At 41.7% G+C, this 24,420-nt stretch overlaps 1 protein-coding gene across 2 annotated transcripts in view; it reads left to right on the plus strand.

Moving 5' to 3' along the window:
- gpbp1l1 (GC-rich promoter binding protein 1-like 1) overlaps positions 1 to 24,420 on the plus strand; it is a 104,403-nt gene that overhangs the window by 22,578 nt on the left and 57,405 nt on the right. For both annotated transcript variants that reach the window (XM_060829853.1, XM_060829854.1), the window contains exons 2-3: positions 18,981 to 19,814; positions 21,621 to 21,739. In XM_060829853.1, coding sequence (XP_060685836.1) covers positions 21,677 to 21,739 — 63 coding nt within the window. In that variant the 5' untranslated portion in view covers positions 18,981 to 19,814; positions 21,621 to 21,676. The remainder of the gene's footprint in view (positions 1 to 18,980; positions 19,815 to 21,620; positions 21,740 to 24,420) is intronic.

The raw sequence follows: 24,420 nt of genomic DNA on the forward strand, positions 1-24,420 counted from the left end.
TGTCCTTTCTCAAGGTCTGTGACCTTATGTCAAAGCAGATTTCATCAGATGAGTTATTCATACTTCACATTTTCAATAAATTTTGGTTTGGTTGTCACTTCTTAAGTCATGTGATAATTTTGTTTTCCTCCTGATTGTGGGTTGTATTTGGTTACCAAACACAGTTGGATTTTAAAAAATCAATTTTTTTGCACTAAGTGCTGTTACAGCCTATGTAGAAGCTTATCTTTTTTTTAAAAAAGAAAATAAACTTTAAGTTTTTGACTGAAAGAATGAAGTACTAAATTTGAGAGTGACAAATGATTAAACAAATATTATTGGCAAAATACTATTTTCTTCTTGTTAGGAAACTTGCAACTTAAATTAGGGAAGAACCTTACTCTTTTTTTACTCAGTATTTATACTTAACCATTGCATTCTTCACAGAATTATAGTCCAATATGTGAAATAAATTCCCCAGAATCTTCATCGCTATTGAGTGCCTCAGTTCAACGAGGTCTGGTCTCCTGCATTAAGGTATTGTAGTTTGCAAAGCTATCACTGTATTCTAACAGATGACAGGCTTAACAGACAATCAATTTTTCAATGTATAATTTCAGCTACATCACACTACAAATTTTTGCTATAAATTCTGTGTTACGATCGAGCCCTCCACAATCACCTGACAAAGGAGCGCCGCTCCGAAAGCTAGTGTGCTTCCAATTAAACCTGTTGGACTATAACCTGGTGTTGTGTTATTTTTAACTTTGTAGTTTGCAAAGGCAGACAGCCTCTTCTCTCTGCTGACAATGTGCAACTGCTGTCTGTTAATGACATTCATTGATTTGTAGGAAAGCACATAACCTGACTTTTAAAAATGGCTAACTGTCTTCTTCAGCACGGCAAAATGAAACTCATTTTCCTTTTTTCTAAGCAAAAATGCCAATTAACTATCCTTGACCCCAATTTCCTTTCATGATGAAAGTAGCTGAATAGTTTGCAGCACTACTGATTACAACCTGTTAAATTCAACACCTTTCAGAGATTTTGAGAGTCTCCGAATCTGGTCTATACAAAGGACTACCAATGTTTCCAAGCAAATGCCATGCTTGTCAATAATAATTATTTAGTAATTTGTGACTGTAAAAGATATTTAAAATTAAATCTAGCTTTTCATTCTTTCAGCCAATGACTTGAAATTATGTGGAGCAAAATAGTGCAGCATAATGCAGCATCTCTGGCAGCATTTGTGGAGAGAAAAACAATTAATGTTTTGAGTTCATTGGTTCAGAAGTTACAATGTGACTCTTCCTCAGATTCTTTTGAAAATTAATCACATTGAAGTTGAAACATTAACTGTTTGTCTCAGCAGAGATGCTTCCAGGCCTGTTGAATTTCTCCAGTACTTTTTGTTTTAAGCTCTCCAGCATCTGCAATATTTTGCTTTTGTTGAAATATCTTGTAATACCTTCACAGTAAAAGAATTTTAACTCTTTTTAACTCTAACAGTTGAACCAGGTTAATAGCTGCGCAGGCTTCAAATCAGATCACGTGACTGATATGTTGCCCTAAAATTCAAGCCACTGTCCTAAAATTTAATAATCTTGATAAACCCTGTAATTGTGATAATGGCCATTGTTTTGTTGTTTTCCCAGAGATTGCACATTGAGGGATGTTTCTCAATGGTCAAATCATGAGGCACCAAGCATCATAAGTGAGTGGTGACCTGATGGATCATTTTGGTCTTTTTCTGCCATTTCTGTGCCTTACATTTGTAAACTCATACTTTAGTATCCACTACGCCATATGCAAGATAAGGGTGTCCTGTTCATCTGCTTGCTAAACTTGACACTAAGGCTAAGCTAAAATGTATGCTGGACTTATGTCTACAAATGAAGTCACTCCATCTGACTTTGTGCATGTGAGAGTGGCAATTAAGCAACATTTTAATAAGGACCAGACTCATTCCTTTATTTGGACTAGAACCATAAATACATTCACGGGGAAATCAGTAGAATGGCAGCTTTTTAAATTAATTTTTTTAATTGAAAATATTTGTTTTGTATTTGTGTTTGTCAGGGACAGATCCATATTTCATCCTCAGGTTTCTATGAGTTGGAAAACTCATTTTTAATGAAACATCTCTGGCAGCCTTCAGTATCGTCAAATAGTGCACCATAATGGTCAACCATGCTAAGTAGTAGCAGACACACAAAAAAACAAAAAATGAGGCATGAAGCATTTGTTTTGTATGTACTTAGTTGTGTGTGTCCCTTTTAAAGACAGCGGGTCAGATGACCTGGAGATGAGAGCTAGATGGACAATTTGGGATGCTGTTCAAATTTATCCTCTTTGTACATTGCGGTCTCTTTCTGGTTCTAGTGAACCATAAGCACAACTGATGATAAGGATTTGGGCCAAACTGTGTGTGAACTCTTTTTTTTCTTTTGTCGGGAAGAAGGACATCAAGGGAAGTGGTGGTGCGGGGACTCTGGCTGCAGGAAAGAGCGGTATGCTGTGGGCAGTGGAGTCCTGAGGGGACTGTAGTCACAGCTGACTGCTGAAGAGGGAAGTACTCACCCGAGAGCTTATTGCAGAGAACAGTTGAAACGGGACTCAGGCTGCAAGTGACACCAGGGTAAAAATGCATGTTAGCAAGGTCGATGACAGAGCAGCCGGCACACAGATCGTTTGCTGACAGGACGTGAAATGCAAATGGTGACGAGACATGGAACCATTTAATGAAGAAACAGAATGCTGGAATCTGTACACCAAACGTTTTGATGCATATTTAAAGACAAATAAGGTGGCTGAAGACATAATGGTGCCGGTTTTCTTGAATACCATTGGGAGCAAGACTTTTATGTTTTGAAGGAATTTGATGCAACAAGAGATACCCATGGAGAAGACTTACCAAGAACAAAGGCAGCACAGTTGCTCAGTGATTAACACTGCTGCCTCACAGCTCCAGGGACCTGGTTTTGATTCCAAATTTGGGTGACTGTTTGGAGTTTGCATGTTTTCCTGGTGTCTTTGTGGGTTTCTGCCAGGCACTCTGGTTCTCCCCCCCCCGCCCCTTGTCTTCTCCTCCTCTCTTCACAGTACAGTACAATCTGTGGAGAAACTCTGAACACTCCTCGCCATGCTTGCAAGGTGTGTCAAGAGTCTCTCTCTGAACAAGGAAACAGTCCTTCTTTATACAAAATCTTCATATCGCAGTTAGTAATGCTGACAAGACAGCCCCCAGTCATTCCCTCACAGTCATATGCCACTCAAGATACAATGCAGTGACCACCTCACCTCCAGAAACAATGTAATGCAGATCATCCATTATGGCCAGATCTGGTGTGAATTGTATTTTTTTTTGTTACTATAGGGGAGTAGTCAAATTCCAACTGTAATGCTCATTGGTTTCTGAATCGAGGATGAAAATGTAAATCATCCCTGAATGGCAAGGGACGGGAATGTAAACCTCCCACATTCCACCTATAGGACCAATCACACCACCCTGCCCCCTGGACATTCAATGTCTTGCAGGTCAGCAGAGCAAATTAACTTTAATATCTCAACAGTCAGCCCAGCCCAGTGCCTGGATCAATACCCACTTCCACATAATGAGGACCTGTTCAGTCGACTGGGGCAAAGAAATTCTCAAAAATGGATCTGTTGCAGGCCTGCTTGGAGATGGAGATCACAAAGGGGTCCTAGCCACTGTTGCCAATCGTGACACACAAGAGACTATTCTGCGAAAATTGGCTGCTTTTTGGCATCATGTCAGCACCAATACTTTTCCGGGGGCGATGAAGCATGTTTTGAGATTTTGGTTTGCCAGGCGTCCAGTATTAACTGGGTGATATTTTGGTTACTGGATCCTCCAAAGAGAAGCATTTGAAAAACCTAGAAGAAACCCTAAAAATAAAGTTGCAGGAGCACAACCTACAAATAAAAAGAAAGAAATTAGATATTTTTAGAGAATCTGTAGACTATCTGGGCCATGTAATCGAAGATAAGGGATAAAAAAAGGCATCAAAGAACATGGAGGCTACCATGAAGACCGTTATACCATAGAATATGTCTCGACTGAGATCGTTCTTGGGACTTATAAATCACGATGGTAAGTTAATGCCTGATCTGGCAACCGTGCTGAAATGGTTGGTTGCTGCACAATGTAAATGGTGGGAAATTTAGCATTGCTAATGTGGTTAAATGTCACTTTCTATCTCTTGTTGAAGTTGCTTGTTGCTTGGACCTATTTGTCATTTACCATTCCAAGTGTTGTCCAGGTCTGGCGACAGAGAGGTGTGGATTGTTTCATATTTTAAGAATTGTGAATGGAACTGCACAGGTCTACTTACCCACTAGGGTGAGAGTGAACAGTGAAATTGGTGTGTATGGAAATATCTTTATGTCCCTGGATAATTTTGATTTTGATAAACCCAGTTTGAATGCTAGTATGTGAAATCTTGGACATGGTCAAGTTAACATTATGTCCATTGGCATGAATGTTTCTTTAGACATGATAGACGTATATTTTTTGATCAATGAGGTGGGAAAATATGAGGGATTTTGATGAAGGCTGTTGTGGATCGAGCATCAAACATTGCGTTATGTGGATGGAAATTAAACATTGATTGCTGGATTACTCTGAAAAATAATCTGAGGATTCTAGGCAAGAGGGTTTTCTCTATACCTTTTATATTTTTCAATTGTTTCTGCTTTTTTTTATTTATTACTTGAATTTTCTGCTAATTTCTCAATCATTTGACCAGAGTTTTTATTTTCTTATTAATGCTTTTTCCATTGGCTCCCACAATGACTTTGCATTGAACTTTTAAATACAAGTAATCTAGTGAAAGGATAGAGAAATCTATTTAATATCTTGAAGCATTGCAGATGACCAGATCTTAGTGACTACAGGAGCAGATGATCTCCATAACAATACTTGTAGATAGAATGAACAAATGAAGCAGTGAAAGCTTACAGAATTGAAATCAATTTTTAAAAAAGAGATACTGTCTGTGAAGATTGTAAATAATAATGGTGGAATGTGGGACTCATATTAATAGAGTCATACAGGATGGAAACAGACCCTTTGGTCCATACCTAATGTAGTCCCAAACTAAAGTAGTCCTGCTCCTGGCCCATATCCCTTCAAACCTTTTCTATTCATGTATCTATTCAAATGTTTTTTTAAAAGGAATGGTTCACAGCTGGAACAGATACCACAGTTTAAGTACCTGGTATGCCAATTGTACCACTCAAGATTGGAGATGGTTACAAAGATTGGTGAATTCGGCCCAGACAATCACAAAGGCCAATCTCCCATCTATAGAATCCATCTATCAGGCTGGCTGTCAAGGAAAGGCCACCAGCATTCTTAAAGATTCATCTCAGCCTGGCAATGTTTTTCTACAACAATTGAAGGTGTGAATGAAGGAAGATTAGAGGGTTGTGTATGAAGAGGAGGAGGAGAATGATGGACTTAGACAACTTGAACCGTGGGCGGCACGGTGGCACAGTGGTTAGCACTACTGCCTCACAGCGCTGAGACCCGGGTTCAATTCCCGACTCAGGCGACTGACTGTGTGGAGTTTGCACATTCTTCCCGTGTCTGCGTGGGTTTCCTCTGGGTTCTCCGGTTTCCTCCCACAGTCCAAAGATGTGCAGGTTAGGTGAATTGGCCATGCTAAATTGCCCGTAGTGTTAGGTAAAAGGGGTAAATGTAGGGGAATGGATGGGTTGCGCTTCAGCGGGTTGGTGTGGACTTGTTGGGCCGAAGGGCCTGTTTCCACACTGTAAATAATCTAATCTAATCTACCATCGGAGAGAAGGTACAGAAGCCTGAATACACGTACCAGCCGGTTTCGCAGCAATTTCTACCCTACTGTTGTTAGAATACTGAATGGACTCACAAACTCTTAACATTGGCCTGTACCTGCATTTTTGTTTTTGCCACTGGTTACTTACTATTTATGATCTGTGCTACTGAACTATGTGACCTGCTTGTATTGCTTGCAAGACAAAGCTTTTCACTGTGACAATAAATTCAATCCAATGCTGGGAAGCATCTGGTCAGAGGTTGGTAAATGTCATGAACAAATGGGCAGAATGGTGGCTCAGTAGTTAACATTGTTGCCTCATACCACCAGGGACCCGGGTTCGATTGTAGCCTTGGGCAACTGTCTGTGTGGAGTTTGCACATTATCCCTGCATTTGCATGGGTTTCCTCCGGGTGCTCCGGTTTCAATTAGTCATCCTAAATTGCTCATAGTGTTAGGTAGTCAGGGATAAATTTACAGGAATGGGTCTGGATGGGTTACTTGGCCAATGGGCCTGTTTCCATACTTTAGATCAAATCTAATCTAAAATTAGAGGTAGAGTGGTAGTGAAAAAGACTACATTTTCAAAATATAAGTAAATGCTGACCATAATGAACAGAGATCTGAAGAAAATAATTAACTTGACTGTATTTTGGAGTATCTTGAATGGAATGTGGTTCTGGAACAGAATAGGCAGGTCAGCTGGCATGAATATCAGTACCCTAGAGCATGGTGAATGCTGGGACATTGAGTAAATTGAAGGAGCAGACAGACTGATTTTTAACTAGAAATTAGTTGAAGGGTTATGCACTTTGGACAGGAAAGTGGAGTTGAGGCCAAGATGAGATATTAAATGCTGTTGCAGGCTTGAGCTGATTTGGCTATTCTTGTTCTTAATTCTTTTGTTCCTGTGTTAGAGCATGAAGAAGTTCTCAGATGGAAGAATGATGGTTGGAAAGGGCAACAACGTAATCTATTGTATGAGGATTGGCTGAAGGTGTGAATGAAGGAAGATTAGAGGGTTGTGTATGAAGAGGAGGAGGAGAATGATGGACTTAGACAATTTGAAATTGAAAGTAGAGGACACTTATGGGCATGAGCTTGTGAAGTGATGAGCATCTTCCCTTGGGCAGGCTACTACATTATGAAAATGATAGTGTTCCTGTGCATTTGCTGGTATGTCTGTTTGTATAGTGGACAATGAGTTTGCAAGTTGCTGAACATGGCAAATTGCTTTGTTTCATGCTGGAGATAATATACATTGCAACTAAAATACAAGGTAGGTAGATATTTAGCAAATGAATGATGTGTCAATTGAAAAGGTAGGTGGTATTAATGGTACTGAAATTCTTAGGATGTTTACCGTATTGGAGCTGCTAGAAAAATGCAATTTTTGTTAAATATTTTAGTTGCACACAGCCAAGCAAATGGACAATGTTCAATAAAATGCCCTTTAGGTAATACAGAAACTTTGTGGAATCTAAAGGTGTTCCTTCCAACAGCATTTACGACATCTGTGTAGTTGAGATTTTAATTCTGGTGAATCTTCCCGGTGCTCAACATCATTGAGAAGTAAGTTGAAGATGGTCATGCGATGATCATCCTTGGTATTTTGACTCTTCACTTCAGTCTGTTTGTTCTTGGGACGTGAGTTTCACCAGCATTTATTGTCCATCCCTTACCATTATTGAGAAAAACCTGAGCAGGAGTAGACTCTGCTTTGCCATTTGTTATGATCAGAGCTGATTGCCCAACTCAATAGCCTATTCCTGCTTTCGTTGATCCCTTTAGCCCCAAGTACTGTATCCAGCTCCTCATTAGAATCGTACAATGTTCTGCTTTGAACTGTTTTCAGTGGTGCTACCTCTTTGGCACAAATATTGCTTGATACTTAGTGGCTGAAGCTCATATATAATAAGTTCCTTGTAACGTACAGGCATTTATGATTTCAAAGAGTTGAAGACTGAAATTATTAGAAAAAACTTTACCTGTCCTTCGTTTAGCAAAAGCAGCTGACTAGTTGAACCTTGGATGTTATCTTCAGGAACTCCTGCATTGGTATCTTCAGACTTAGATGGTTTGCCCCATTTTTGTCAAGTATGACTCCAAGCAGTGGAAGGATTTCTTCTGATATTAATTAATCTCAATATATTTTATTTCAAAGTTTTCAGTGCCACTTGTAATCGTAAAGCATATAAACAGACCTTTTAGTCCAACTAGTCCATGCCAACCAGATATTCTAAATTAATGGCGTCCCATTTGGCCCCATCCCTCTAAAATTTTATTCATATCCAACCAGATGCCTTTTTAAATTTTGTAATTGGAACAGCCTTCATCACTCCATCATTCTGGTAGCTCATTCCATACACGCACCACCCTCTATATGGAGAAGTTGCCCCTTTGGTCCCTTTTAAATCTTTCTTCTCTCACTTTAAACTTATGCACTCTAGTTTTGGACTCCCTACACCCCGGGAAAAAGACCTTGTCTATTCACCCAATCAATGCCCCTCATAATTTTAGTGCAGAGTAGGGTAGCTTTTTATTTATCATTTCTACCATACACAACTGATAACGTAAAAATGAGATAGCGTTCCTCCAGGACCGAGGATGTGACATGGACAGCACAAACTACACAATCATAGGTCGTATAAAGTGCAGAAGAAGTGCAAAATGCACAAGTTACAGTGTAATAGAAGAATATAGATATATTTCTAGCAGCAATTTGAAGTCATGCAAACAATTTACAATAGGAGAGAGTCCAATCATACTGTGTAAAGGAGCCTAATGGCTTGGGGAAAGAAACTGTTGCACAGTCTGGCCATGAGAGACTGCATGCTCTGGTATATTCTGCCAGATAGCAGAAGGGAGAACCTCCTATAAGGTCGCCCCTCAGCCTCTTGACACTCCAGGAAAAATAACCCTAGCCTATTCATCCTCTCCCAAAAACTCAAACCCTCTGACCCTGGCAATATACTTGTAAGTTCTTTCTGAAGCTTTCAAGTTTGACAACATCCTTCTTACAGCAGGGAGATGAGAAATGAACACCGTTTTCCAGAAATGGCCTCACCAGTGTCCTGTGCAGCTGCAACATGACCTCCCAACTCCTTTACTTAATGCATTGACCAATAAATGCAATCATCCCAAACACCACCTTCGTTATCCTGACTACCTGGGACTCCATTTTCAAGGAACTATGAACCTGCACTCCAAAGCGTCTTTGTTCAGCAACACTCTCCAAGACCTTATCATAAAGTATCTACCCTGATTTGCCTTTCCAAAATGCAGCACCTCACATGATTCGAAATGAAACTCCATTTGCCACTCCTCGGCCCATTAACCCATCTGATAAGATCTTGTTGTTCATGGTTAGCAGCAACCTCAGTACATTATTATTGACTGGAAGGTGTTGGAAATATATCGAACATATAATTTCAAAGGATCTTGTTAATGCTTGTGTAAAAGAGAATGAAATAACTGTCAGGATGAGCAAGTTTCACAAGTGATAGAATTGGAGTTATTCCAAATGTTACAAATAATTGTTTTCATCAGTTCATATCTGTCGGTTTTTGCAAATGATTGATCTGGTTTTGCCCTGATGACTGACTTGTTTCATTCCTGAGAAAGCTTTTAATAGGACACAAGAAATAGGTGCGCTTGTCTCACCATTATGCGATTATGGCTAATCTGTACATAGCCTCAACTCATGTATTCTTTTTCCAGCTCCTCATAGCCCTCAACTTGCTGACTTTGTTTTTGTAAAAATCCATCTATCTCCACTGGAGGCTAGATCTTCAATGATCTAGCCTCCACACCTGTCTCTGGTAGAGAGTTCCAGATACTTGCTACCCTCTGCACAAAAACCAGTTCCTTGGTGAGAATATATAGGATATGAGCAGTAAGGAAAGAGTTAAGTTTTGAGTTTTGAGAAACAAAAGATTCAGCTGGCATTACTGAGATCAGATAAGAACTTGCAGTAACCAGTGGGGTGTTAGAGGCTAAGGTAGTGTGTTGACGAGATGAAAAAACACTTTTTCATAAGATAAAGTTGCATTCAGTATGTAAAGTCAGTTAACTCAGTGAAAAGTATTCATTATGTGAAGCCAGTTAACAAGGTTAAGACCATTCATTGTGTCAAAGTAGATGGCTTAATCTTTACTATTGACACTCGCTGATTGGGTGACTGTTACAATCAATATGTATGTTGCCTTATCTGGATGGTCCCCCCTGTAAAATTATTATATAATTCATTAAGAATCTGTTGTTCCAGAGAAGATGAGAACTCATGTCTCTGTGCACATGGGCGATCATTCTCTCTCCCTCTAGGGCCCGGAATAAAGATGAAGGAGGTAAAATTATACTGTGTCTCTGAGCGTTTTGCTTCGACTGAGGCGGAACGGGAGGACGATTTTGGCGTAGTTGGCAAGATCCAAACAAATAGTTATGATTGGATCACCCAGAACATTGGTATCTCGAGACGGACAGGCGCACCTGGTAAGATTTTAAACCTTGGTCCCTCTCGATATTCCTGTGTGTCGGAAACAGTCCCCTTGTTTAATTGCTCTCTATGCTACAGACTCCTTGAACGGTAATTAGTTCAGTTGAGAGACACATACCTGCAAGTACACTAACAAACAGAGGTTCAAATCCTCTGTGCTGTATTGGGGGGTTAATTGGGGTTCGAATCCCCAGGTTAATTTGAAGTTTGAGTCCTCTGCGCTGTATTGGGGTTCGAATCCTTCACACTGTATGGGGATTCAAGTCCCCTGGATCAAACTGAGGTTTGAATCCTCCGTGCTATATTGGAGTTCGAGTCATAGAGATGTACAGCATGGAAACAGACCATTCGGTCCAACCCATCCATGCCGACCAGATATCCCAACCCAATCTAGTCCCACCTGCCAGCTCCCGGCTCATATCCCTCCAAGTCCTTCCTATTCATATACCCATCCAAATGCTTTTTAAATGTTGCAATTGTGCCAGCCTCCACCATTTCCTCTGGCAGCTCATTCCATACACGTGCCACCCTCTGCTTGAAAATGTTGCCCCTTAGGTCTCTTTTATATCTTTCCCCTCTCACCCTAAACCTATGCCCTCTAGTTCTAGATACCCTTCACCCCAGGGAAAAGACTTTACCCTATCCATGCGCCTCATAATTTTGTAAACCTGTATAAGGTCACCTCTCAGCCTCCGCCGCTCCAGGGAAAACAACCCCAGCCTAATCAGCCTCTCCCCAGTGGTCTAACCAATGTCCTGTACAGCCGCAACATGACCTCCCAACTCCTGTACTCAATACTCTCACCAGTAAAAGAAAGCATACCAAATGCCGCCTTTACTATCCAATCCAACTGCAACTCCACTTTCAAGGAGCTATGAACCTGCACTCCAAGGTCCCTTTGTTCCCGAGGACCTTACCATTAAGTGCATAAGTACTACTAAGATTTGGTTTCCCAAAACGCAGCACCTCACATTTATCTAAATTAAACTCCATCTGCTCAGCCCATTGGCTCATCTGATCTTATTGTAATCTGAGGTAACCCTCTTCGCTGTCCACTAAACCTCCAATTTTGGTGTCATCTGCAAATTTACTAACTGTATCTCTTATGCTCACATCCAAATCATTTACGTAAATGACCAAAAGTAGAAGACCCAGCACCGATCCTTGTGGCAATCCACTGGTCACAGGCCTCCAGCCTGAAAAACAACCCTCTGCCACCACCCTCTATTTTCTACCTTTAAGCCAGCTCTTTATCCACATGGCTAGTTCTTCCTTTATTCCGTGAGATCTAACCTTGCTAACCAGTCTCTCAAGGGGAACCTTGTTGATAAATTGAGTTTTGCATCTTCCACATTGAATTGGGGTTAGGGTCCTCTGGGTTAAATTGACGTTCAAGTCCTCCATGCTGTATTGGGGTTTGAGTCCTCTGTGTTTATGTGCGATACGAGTCCTCTGATTTTAATTGAGATTCGAGTCCTCTGTGTTTGATTGGGATTTAAGCCCCCGGGAGGAGTAAAGTGCGAAAGGGATTAAAGTCCTCTAGTGGCAAAATTTGAGGCTGCTTGAGTCTATGTTCTGGGGGAAGAGAGTGGCTTGGACTGCAGCGTCGTGTGGTCTGCTACAAGGGCTTTCTGTTTTTATAAGTGTAATTTCAGTTGTAATGTGAAAAGATCTCTCTGGACATTAACAACAGTATGTGATGGATGGCAGTTATAGGAAGGGAGGAAAGTCTTAGATACAGTCACATAGATGGGTTAACTCCAGGAAGGGTGAGAGAGGTTGGCACCTAGGGCAGGAGTCTTTTGTGAATATACCCATTTCAAACAGGTGTGCTGTTTTGGAAAATGTAGGGGGTGGTGGATTCTCAGGGGAACATAGCACGAACAGCCAAGTTTCTGGTATTGAGACTGTCTCTAACGCAACGAGGAGTACGTCAGCTTCCAAAAGATCGATTGTGTTAGGGGATTCTGTCGTCTGCTATGGCCAGCAGACAAAAAGCAGAACGGTGTGTTGTTTCCCTGGTGCCAGGTTCAAGGATGTCTCAGAAAGGGTGCAGAATGTTCTCACGGGGGAGAAGGGCCAGCAAGAGGTCATTGTCCACATTGGAACCAATGAAATAGGAAGGGAAAAGGTTGAGATTCTGAAGGGAAATTACAGAGAGTTAGGCAGAAATTTAAAAAGGAGGTCCTCCAGGGTAATAATATCTGGATTACTCCCAGTGCTACGAGCTAGTGAGGGCAGGAATAGGAGGATAGAGCAGATGAATGCATGGCTGAGGAGCTGGTGTATGGGAGGATTCACATTTTTTGGATCATTGGAATTTCTTTTGGGGTAGAAGTGACTTGAACAAGAAGGACAGATTGCACTTAAATTAGAAGGGGATAATATACTGGCAGGGAAATTTGCTAGAACTGCTTGGGAGGATTTAAACTAGTAAGGTGGGGGGTGGGGTGGGACCCAGGGCGATAGTGAGGAAAGAGATCGATCTGAGACAGGTACAGCTGAGAACAGAAGTGAGTCAAACAGTCAGGGCAGGCAGGGACAAGGTAGGACTAATAAATTAAACTGCATTTATTTCAATGCCAGGGGCCAAACAGGGAAGGCAGATGAACTCAGGGCATGGTTAGGAACATGGGACTGGAATATCATAGCAATTACGGAAACATGGCTCAGGGATGGGCAGGACTGGCAGCTTAATGTTCCAGGATACAAATGCTACAGGAAGGATAGAAAGGGAGGCAAGAGAGATGGGGGAGTGGCATTTTTGATAAGGGATAGCATTACACTGTGCTGAGGGAGGATATTCCCAGAAATACATCCAGGGAAGTTATTTGGGTGGAACTGAGAAATAAGAAAGGGATGATCACCTTATTGGGATTGTATTATAGACCTCCCAATAGTCAGAGGGAAATTGAGAAACAAACTTGCAAGAATAATAGCGTAGTTATGGTAGGTGATTTTAACTTTCCAAATATAGACTGGCACTGCCATAGTGTTAAAGGTTGAGATGGAGGGGAATTTTTTAAGTGTGTACAAGACAATTTTCTGATTCAGAATGTGGATGTACCTACTAAAGAAGATACAAAACTAGACAAAAGACAATAGGTGCAGGAATAGGCCATTCTGCCCTTCGAGCCTGCACCACCATTCAATATGAACGTGGCTGATCATCCTTAATCAGTATCCTGTTCCTGCCTTATCTCCATAACCCTTGATTCCACAATCCTTGAAAGCTCTATCCAACTCTTTCTTAAATGAATCCAGAGACTGGGCCTCCATTGCCCTCTGCGGCAGAGCATTCCGCACCACTCTTTGGGTGAAGAAGTTTCTTCTCATCTCTGTCCTAAATGGTCTACCCTGTATTTTTAAGCTGTGTCCTCTGGTTCAGCAGTCGCCCATCAGCGGAAACACGTTTCCTGCCTCCAGAGTGTCCAAAGCTTTAATAATCTTATATGTCTCAATCAGATCCCCTCTCAGTCTTCTAAACTCAAGGGCATACAAGCCCAGTTGCTCCAGTCTTTCAGTGTAAGATAATCCCGCTGTTCCAGGAATTGACCTCGTGAACCTATGCTGCACTCCCTCAACAGCAAGAATGTCTTTCCTCAAATGTGGAGACCGGAACTGTACACAGTACTCCAGGTGTGGTCTCACCAGGGCCCTGTACAGCTGCAGAAGAACCTCTTTGCTTCTATACTCAATCCCTCTTGTTATGAAGGTCAGCATGCTATTAGCCTTCTTCACTACCTGCTGTACCTGCATGCGTACCTTCATTGACTGGTGTACAAGAACACCCAGATCTCTCTGTACTGCCCCTTTACCTAAATTGATTCCATTTAGGTAGTAATCTGCCTTCCTGTTCTTGCCACCAAAGTGAATAACCATACATTTATCCACATTAAACTGCATCTGCCATGCATCTGACTACGCACCTAACTAGTCCAGGTCACCCTGGAATCTCCTAACATCCTCATCACATTTCACCCTGCCACCCAGCTTAGTATCATCAGCAAATTTGCTAATGTTATTGCTAATACCATCTTCTATATCATTAACATTAAGTAGACCTACTCTTGGTGACTGAGGTGTCAGTGGGGGAGCACTTTGGGATCAGCAACCATAATTGTATTCGTTTTAAAATAGTGATGGAATAGGATAGACCAGATCTAAAAGTTGAAGTTCTAAATTGGAGAAAGGCCAATTTTAATGGTATTAGGCAAGAACTTTCGAAAGCTGATTGGAGGCCGATGTTCGCAGATAAAGGGACGGCTGGAAAATGGGAAGCCTTCAGAAATGAGATAACAAGAATCCAGAGAAAGTATATTCCTGTCAGGCTGAAAGGGAAGGCTGGGAGGTATAGGGAATGCTGGATGACTAAAGAAATTGAGGTAAAAATTCCTCTCCTGACATCCCCAACAGTACCCTTCCACTGACACTCTCATTTTTTGGCAGAACTGGTCCTCACCCTTAACAATTTCTCCTTTGAATCCTCCCACTTCCTCCAGACCATAGGCACACGTATGGGCCCCAGCTATGCCTATCTCTTTGTTGGCTACATAGAACAGTCAATCTTCCATAATTACACTGGCACCACTCCCCACCTCTTCCTCCGCTACATTGGTGACTGCATTGGCGCCACCTCGTGCTCCCGCGAGGAGGTTGAGCAATTCATCAACTTTGCCAACACATTCCACCCTAACCTTAAATTTACCTGGACCATCTCTGACACTTCCCTCCCTTTCCTGGACCTCTCCATCTCCATTAATGATGACCGACTTGACACTGACAATTTATACAAACCCACCGACTCCCACAGCTACCTGGGTTATACTTCTTCCACCCTACCTCTTTCAAAAATGTCATCCCTTATTCCCAATTCCTCCGGCTCCACTGTATCTGCTCCCAGGAGGACCAGTTCCACCACAAAACACACCAGATGGCCTCCTTCTTTAGAGACCACAATTTCCCTTCCCGCGTGGTTAAAGATGTCCTCCAACGCATCTCATCCACGTCCCGCACCTCCGCCCTCAGACCCCACCCCTCCAACCGTAACAAGGACAGAAAGCCCCTGGTGCTCACCTTCCACCCTACCAACCTTCCCATAAACCAAATCATCCGCTACATTTCCACCACCTCCAAAAAGACCCTACCACCAAGGATATATTTCCCTCCCCACCCCTTTCCGCCTTCTGCAAAGACCGTTCCCTCTGTGACTACTTGATCAGGTCCACGCTCCCCTACAACCCACCCTCCTATCCTGGCACCTTCCCCTGCCACTGCAGGAACTGTAAAACCTGCGCCCTCACCTCTATCCAATGCCCTAAAGGAGCCTTTCACATCCATCAAAGTTTTACCTGCACATCCACTAATATCATTTATTGTATCCGTTGCTCCCGATGCGGTCTGCTCTACATTGGGAAGATTGGATGCTTCCTAGCAGAGCGCTTTAGGGAACATCTCCGGGAGGGACACCTGCACCAATCAACCACACTGCCCTGTGGCCCAACATTTCAACTCCCCCTTCCACTCTGCTGAGGACATGGCGGTCCTGGGTCTCCTTCACCGCCGCTCCCTCACCACCAGACGCCTGGAGGAAGAACGCCTCATCTTCCGCCTCTGAACTTTTCAACCCCAGGGCATCAATGTGGACTTCAACAGTTTCCTCATTTCCCCTTCCCCCACCTCATCCTAGTTCCAAACTTCCAGCTCAGCACTGTCCCCATGACTTGTCCTATCTGCCTATCTCCTTTTCCACCTATTCACTCCACCCTCCTCCCTGACCTATCACCTTCATCCCCTCCCCCACTCACCTATTGTACTCCATGCTACTTTCTCCCCACCCCCACCCTCCTCTAGCTTATCTCTCCATGCTTTAGGCTCTCTGCCTTCATTCCTGATGAAGGGCTTTTGCCCGAAACATCGATTTTTCTGCTCATCGGATGCTGCCTGAACTGCTGTGCTCTTCCAGCACCACTAATCCAAAAAATGAAATTGAGGGTTTGGTTAAGGAAAAGAAGGAAGCATATGTCAGGTAGAGACAGGATAGATCAAGTGAAGAGTATAAAGAAAGTAGAACTATACTTAAGAGGGCAAAACGGGACATGTGATAGCTTTGGCAAATAGAATTAATGTGAATCCAAAGGGTTTTTACAAATATATTAGGGACAAAAGGGTAACTAGGGACAGAAAAGGACCCCTCAAAGATCAGCAAGGTGGCCTTTGTGTGGAGCCACAGAAAATGGAGGAGATACTAAATGAATATTTTGCATCAGTATTTACTGTGGAAAAGGATATGGAAGATATAGACTGTAATAGATGGTGACATCTTGCAAAATGTCTAGATTTCAGAGGAGGAAGTGCTGCGTGTCTTGAAACGGCTAAAAGTGGATAAATCCCCAGGACCTGATCACGTGTACCCGAGAACTCTGTAGAAAGTTAGAGAAGTGATTGCTGGCCCTCTTGCTGAGATATTTGTATCATCGATAGTCACAGGTCAGTTGCTGGAAGACTGGAGGTTGGCCAACGTGGTGCCACTGTTTAAGAAGGGCGGTAAAGACAAGCCAGGGAACTATAGATGGGTGACCCTGACCTCGCTGGTGGGCAAGTTGTTGGAGGGAATCCTGAGGGACAGGATGTACACGTATTTGGAAAGGCAAGGACTTATTCGGGATAGTCAACATGGCTTTTTGCTTGGGAAATCATGTCTCAAACTTGATTGAGTTTTTTGAAGAAGTAACAAAGAAGATTGAGGGCAGAGCAGTAGATGTGATCTATGTGGACTTCAGTTAGGCGTTCGACAAGGTTCCCCATGGGAGACTGATTAGCAAGGTTAGATCTCATGGAATCCAGGGAGAACTAGCCATTTGACTATAGAACTGGCTGAAAGGTAGAAGACAGAGGATGGTGGTGGAGGGTTGTTTTTCAGACTGGAGGCCTGTGACCAGTGGAGTGCCACAAGGATCGGTGCTGGGCCCTCTACTTTTTGTCATTTACATAAATGATTTGGATGCGAGCATAAGAGGTACAATGTAGTGTACAAAATCCCATGCAACGACTGCATAAATCACTACATCAGACAAACAGGAAGACAGCTAACGATCTGCACCCATGAACACCAACTAGCCACGAAACGACACGACCAACTATCCTTAGTAGTCACACATGCAGATGACAAGCAACATGAATTCGACTGGGGCAACACTACTATTATAGGACAATCCAAACAGAGAACAGCCACAGATTTCCTAGAAGCATGGCACTCATCCACAGATTCAATCAATAAGTACATTGATCTGGACCCAATATACTGGCCACTGCAACGGACAGCTGGAATTGACAACCGGAAGCAGCAGATTCAAACCACTACAAATGCTGGAGGAAAGATCACAGAAACGCTTCACAGGAGGCTCCCAAGCACTGAGGATGTCACCTAGACAGGTGACGAAACATCTGCAACACAAATTTCCAGCTCCGCGAACAGAACCATAACAACGAGCATCCAAGCTACAAATCTTCTCACAAACTTTGAATAAGAGGTACAGTTAGAAAGTTTGCAGATGACACCAAAATTGGAGGTATAGTGGACAGCGAAGAGGGTTACCTCAGATTACAACAGGACCTGGACCAGATGGGCCAATGCGCTGAGATGTGGCAGATGGCGTTTAATTCAGATAAATGCGAGGTGCTGCATTTTGGGAAACCAAACCTTATCAGGACTTATACACTTAATGATAAGGTCCTAGGGAGTGTTGTTGAACAAAGAGACCTTGGAGTGCAGGCTCATAGCTCCTTGAAAGGGGTGACACAGGTAGATAGGATAGTGAAGAAAGCGTTTGGTATGTTTTATTGGTCAGAGTTTTGAGTACAGGAATTGGAAGATCATGATGCGGCTGTACAGGACATTGGTTAGGCCACTGTTGGAATATTGCATGCAATTCTGGTCTCCTTCCTATCTGAAAGATGTTGCGAAACTTGAAAGGGTTCAGAAAATATTTACAAGGGTGTTACCAGGGTTGGGGGATTTGAGCTATGGGGAGAGGCAGAACAGGCTGGGGCTGTTTTCCCTGGAGTATCGGAGACTGTAGGGTGACCCTATAGAGGTTTACAAAATTATGAGGGGCATGGGTAGGATGAATCGGCAAAGTCCTTTCCCTGTGATCGGGGAGTCCAGAACTAGAAGGCATAGGTTTAGGGTGAGAGGGGAAAGATATAAAGGGGATCCCGGGGGCAACATTTTCACGCAGAAAATGTATGGAATGAGCTGCCAGAGGAAGTGGTGGAGGCTAGTATAATTGCAACATTTAAAAGGCATTTGTATGGGTATATGAATAGGAAGGGTTTGGAGGGATATGGGCCGCATGCAGGTGGGACTAGATTGGGTTGGGATATCTGGTTGGCACGGACGGGTTGGACCGAAGGGTCTATTTCCATGCTGTACATCTCTATGACTTTATGTTCACATGCTAGTAAACCTGCATACTCTACACCTGGAAGTCAAACTTTCTTAGAGCTCCTCTGAAGCTTCATCCTGGGGCCATAGACAACTGAGTTTCCCCATGTTACCATGAAACAATATTATGTAGTATTTGTTTTTCATATATTTTTCAGATTATCTGTTTTAGATACAGTATTATACAGTTCTTCAAAGAATTCTCCAACTAAATAATTTTTACTGTTTTGCTTTATTGCAGGTACTACTGGAAATGAGAGGGTTGCATTGAATGTACCAGAAAAAGCATTTTGTTTTGCTGCAGATGATGAAAAGAAATAGAATCATTTACATAACTTGTCAGTATTAATATGGTCAGCTCTGAAATATAAAAATCAAAAGTAAATTTGAAAGTGTTGTAAAGATTGGCCTACGTTTTTGAAAATTCTTGTAAGGAGACAGAAGCATTTTAATTTTTTTATTGTTTTAGTTGGCTGAATATTTGGATATGTTAAGGTAGATGTTAGACACACTTGTGCTGGATGGCAGCTATTCAGATACCTTTAAAATCACTGTAAGGACTTTTAAAAGTACACACAGTGTATCCTAGACACAGCTATAAAACGATGGATATGGGAAGAAGCAAAAGATTGATAAGACTAAATTTGTGAAGTTGAAAATCTAGTAAATTCACAAAATATAATCTGGGTACTCTTTATTTTTGGGTATGTTGTAAGCAAATCATTGTTGACTAGAGACTTAGTTATTTTGTTATTTTATGTAATATATAATTTTTTTCCCTCCTCTGTGTGACAAAGAGAACATTAATGAAGTGAGCGTAGTTCTTCCAGTTCTCAGTTAAAAACAATTAACTTTTAAATTTTAAGATTATTCTGTACACTTGGGAAAGACTGACAATAAAATGAATAGCTGAGGGGGTTTGAGGTGTAGGCAAGCACAGAGTGCTGCTTCTGGTGCTTCACTGACCAGATCACCCTGCAAGCCCTTTCTACAGTTTACAAATCTGCCTTGAAGAGATCGGGGAGCTCCTGTACTGGACACATCAAAGCTGAGGGCCCACAAGTTCTGCTTGTAGGTAAGTTGTTTCTTCATGACCATGTGGTTCAAACTTTTGAAAACTGAATTTACTTGGCAGTTTTCAGACAGTGCACTTGTTTTCTGTTAAATCATAATTTTGTGTAAATTTCTGATCTTGAATGTAAGATACTAGAAATAGTTAAATCTCTGCATCAAATGAGTGTTTGTTCCCTTGTTATAAATAAGCATGAAAATACCAAGGCACTGATGTCTGTACCAAATGTGATTTTGAAAATTGTTCTTAAATTGATTTTAATTTAACTCAAAGAGAGAGTTTGGTCATAAAGTACTGTTCGTTAGTCGTAGGTATGTTCAGTTATTGTCAAGTGTAAAATGTTTCACAGTATTAGGATCACCTTGGAATAATTTGCCGTACCATGAAAGCTTGCTATTTAGTTAATCAACACCAATAAAGTGCTTTCAGTGCTATTGGATACTTCCATGTTGCTTCACGAACCATTTAAAAAGCAAAATTAGAGCGTTGTGGGATTGACAGCGATTAGAGGGAGGTTCACTGAGATCAGTCAGTTGTTGTGGTTCTGTACGCCGAGCTGGGAATTTGTGTTGCAAATGTTTTGTCCCCTGTCTAGGTGACATCCTCAGTGCTTGGGAGCCTCCAGTGAAATGCATTTCCTGCCGGAGGAAACATCACAGAAGTGCTTCACAGGAGGCTCCCAAGCACTGAGAATGTCACCTAGACAGGGGACGAAACGTCTGCAACACAAATTCCCAGCTCGGCGAACAGAACCACAACAACGAGCACCCGAGCTACAAATTTTCTCCCAAACTTTGATCAGTCAGTTGGCTCCTTTTTGTTTCTTTAAGAAATGACTGCGTTAACCTATACTATATTTTATAATAGTCCTAATATTCAGTCCAGTATACTATAAACAGATTTTTAATACACATGTACTAATGTCACAATCATTATATTTCTATGTGTGGGACATTGAGGTATGTATGGAGCATTCACTCTTGGTTTCCAGTGGCACCCAAAAAAAAACTAAACCTCTCATGAAATTTAAAATGTTTCATTTTAAAGATTGCTATCTGATCTGTTTGACTTTCTGTCATACAACCCTTCCTCAATATTCTTTATTGTACATTTCATAGTATCATCTGTGTTCAGTTCCACTCGTACAAAAAGCTTTTGTTTTGGAAGTATTAACAAAATACACGGGGTTTTTGAACTCCACTAGTTACAATCCAGTAAATGCCAACAAATTCACTTCCCATCTTCTCAAAAAAAAGACTAAGTAATCACGTAGTCTAGCCCGTTAATTTATCAGGGGATGCAAGATTTTGGTATTTTTCGTGATTTTTTTTTCTCTTTAAAGTTAATAATCACACAACACCAGATTATAGTCCAACAGGTTTATTTAGAAGCACTAGATTTCAGAGCACTGCTCCTTCATTAGTGGTTGTGGAGTCTTATACTCCACAACCACCTGATGAAGGAACAGTGCTCTGAAAGCTAGTGTTTCCAAAGTAAATGTGTTGAACCCGGTGTTGTGTGATTTTTAACTTTGTCCACCCTAGTCCAATGCCATCGCCTCCACATCATTTTTATCTTCGAATTTCAGCAGTCTCTGTTGAGATTAGCTCCTGTGAGTGAATGCTTAATTTGTCCAGATTGTTATTTTATTTCATAACTTTAAAGTAATAAATTACACACTGAAGAAATTGATATGACAAATATCATTTGAATCATGAGAAGAGTAATCCCATTCTCAGCAGTTACATTTGTGTATTTGTTGACATACTTGCTTGCTTCATCCCTTCTTTATGCCTTTTTCTTTTGCAGGATCCTTGCCATGAGGTTTGATGCCTCACTTCGTTGACAAAAGTCATTGGACCTAAATGGCGCAGCATGACTTTGTTCCTGCTTGGCTTAATTTTCCAACATCTCAGACTTCAAACAAGGTATAGTACAATATTTAACCCTTTAGATTTTATGTTTTAAGTGGTCAAGCAATATGCTCTTTTAAAACTTTTGTTCTTGCTTCATAAAGCCTGTCGGCCTCCAGCTTGGCAACCCTTTGAGTTATAAATGCTCATCCCATTCCAGATACTCAAACATCTTCAGTTTTAGTCTGTCTACGTTTTGTAGCCGTGCCTTCAGCGACCTCGGCCCTAAGCTCAAGAGTTCCTTCCCTTCCTTAACTTTTCTGCATCTCTTGCACTGTTTCTTCCTTTAAGAGGTTGTTAAAACTTAACTCTTTTACTAAACCGTTTGCTTGCTCATCGTCTTATGAAGGCCACTGTCAGTTTTTGAAGCGTTCTTGACCATTTTATGATGGGAAAGAGCATTTAATTCATCAGTAAAGCGATGTAATGTGTCATCACCTGTGCTATCAAGCAGCATCTGCTCAACAATAACCTGTTCAGTGACCTCATTACAGCCTTGGTTCAAACACTGACAGCTGAATTCCAGAGGTGAGGTGGGTGTGATAGCCCTTAACATCAAGGCGAGGTTTGACTGAGTGTGGCACCAAGGAGTCCACTCAAAACTGGAATCAGTGGGTATCAGGGGGCAAGTTCTCTGCTGCTTAGAGTACTTGGCACATAGGAAGATGGTTGTGGTTGTTGGATGTTCGTCATCTCAGCTCCAGGATATCTCTGCAAGAGTTCCTCAGGATAATGTTGTAGGCCCAAGCATATTCAACTACTTTATCAATGACTTCCCTCCAAAATAAGGTCTGCAGTGGGAATATTTACTCATGTTCGCATAGTGTTTAACACCATTTGGGATTCCTCAGAGACTGAGGCAATCCATGTTCAAAAACAACAAGATCTGGACAATATCCAGGCTTGGGCACACAAGTTGCAAGTGATGCCATACAAATGCACAGGTGATGACCATCACCAATAAGAAAATGTAACCACTGTTCCTTGACATTCCATGGTGTTACGATCACTCAATTGACATTCTTGGGGTTTCCATTGACCAGACACTCAACTGGACTCGCTACATAAACAGTGACCACATAAGTAGGTCAGAGGCAAGGAATACTGCGATGAGTAACTCACCACCTGACTTTGCAAAACCTGTCCATCAGCTACAAGGCACAAGTCAGACGTGAGATGAAATATCTCCAATTATCAAGGTGCAACTCCAGCAACACTTCAGCTTGAAAGCAAGTAGGACAATGCAGTCACATTGACACCATATTCACAAACATCCACTCCCTGCACAACTGATGCTCAGCAGCAATGTGTACCATCTACAAAATGCATTGCAGAAATTCACAAAACATCCTTAGACAGCACCTTCCAAACCCAGGACCACTTCCATCTAGAAGGACAAGGGCAGCAAGTATGTGGGAACGCCACCACCTGCAAGTTCCCCTCCAAACCACTCACTATCTTGACTTGGAAATATATCACCGTTCCTTCACTCTTGCTGGATCTCAATCCTGGAAGTCTGTCCCTAAAAACATTGTGGATCAACTCATGGCAGGTGGACTACAGTTTGAGAAGGCAGCTCACCACCACCTTCTCAAGGATAACTACAGGCAATAAATGATGGCCAGCTAGTGACACCCACAACCCACAAATGAATTAAAAAAATATACAGGTGCTATAAGTGCACGTTTTATTCAAAAACTAAGTTTGATCACAGCGATAAAACCTTTAGCTTCTCTTGAAAGCACAGGGCACATTATGATGGGTTTTGGAAGAGTGATGACATTTTCAACATTATGAAAATCTGCGTTCCCTGACTTTCAATTCCTACCAACTGTCTGAAGACCATTCACAACCTTGCTGCTGTGTTTGACCCTGAGATGATGATTTGACAATATCACAGCTTGGATTGAGTGTATCCTTGATAAGAATAAGGGCAGTAGGAGTATACTTAAGACAGAAATCTGGAAGGCAAAAAGAGGGCATGAGAGCTTTGGCAAAAAGGGTTTTGGAGAATTGCAAAGCAATTCTACAAATACATCAAAAGAGTAATCAGGGATTGAATACAGCCCCTTAAAAGTCAGCAAGGCCGTCTATGGTGGAACTGCAGCAGATGGAGAGATACTAAACGAGTATTTTGCATTAGTATTTAGTGTGTCGAGAAGAATATGGAAGCTGGAGAACTTAGAGAAATAAATAGTAACGTCTTAAAAGCCTCCATGTTACAGAGGAGGTGGTGCTGGAGGTATTAAAACACACAAAGGTTGATGAATCCCTAGAACTTGAACAAGTCTTTCCTATAAATTTGTGGGAAGCTATGGAAGTGATTGTTGGGTCTCTCCCTGAGATGTTTATATCATCAATAGCCATGTGTGGGTTGCAGGAAAACTGGAGGGTGGCTAATGTGCCATTATTTGAGAAAGTCTATTAGGAAAAGCCAGGGGGATTCTGAATTTACATATGTTTGGAAAAAACAAGGACTGATTAGGCATAGTCAACATGGTTTTGTATGTAAGAAATTGTGTCTCACTAACCTTATTGAGTTTTTTGAAGAAATGACAAAGAAGATAATTGAAGCTAGTGTGGTGGATGTTGTCAGATGCCTTGGTGAAGTCCATATGTACAATGTTCTGCTTAGTAGATTGGTTAGCAAAGTTAAATCACATGGAATCGAGGGAGGGCCAATCATTTGGACACAC

This window comes from Hemiscyllium ocellatum, chromosome 9 (assembly GCF_020745735.1).
Source record: "Hemiscyllium ocellatum isolate sHemOce1 chromosome 9, sHemOce1.pat.X.cur, whole genome shotgun sequence".
Taxonomy (NCBI): domain Eukaryota; kingdom Metazoa; phylum Chordata; class Chondrichthyes; order Orectolobiformes; family Hemiscylliidae; genus Hemiscyllium; species Hemiscyllium ocellatum.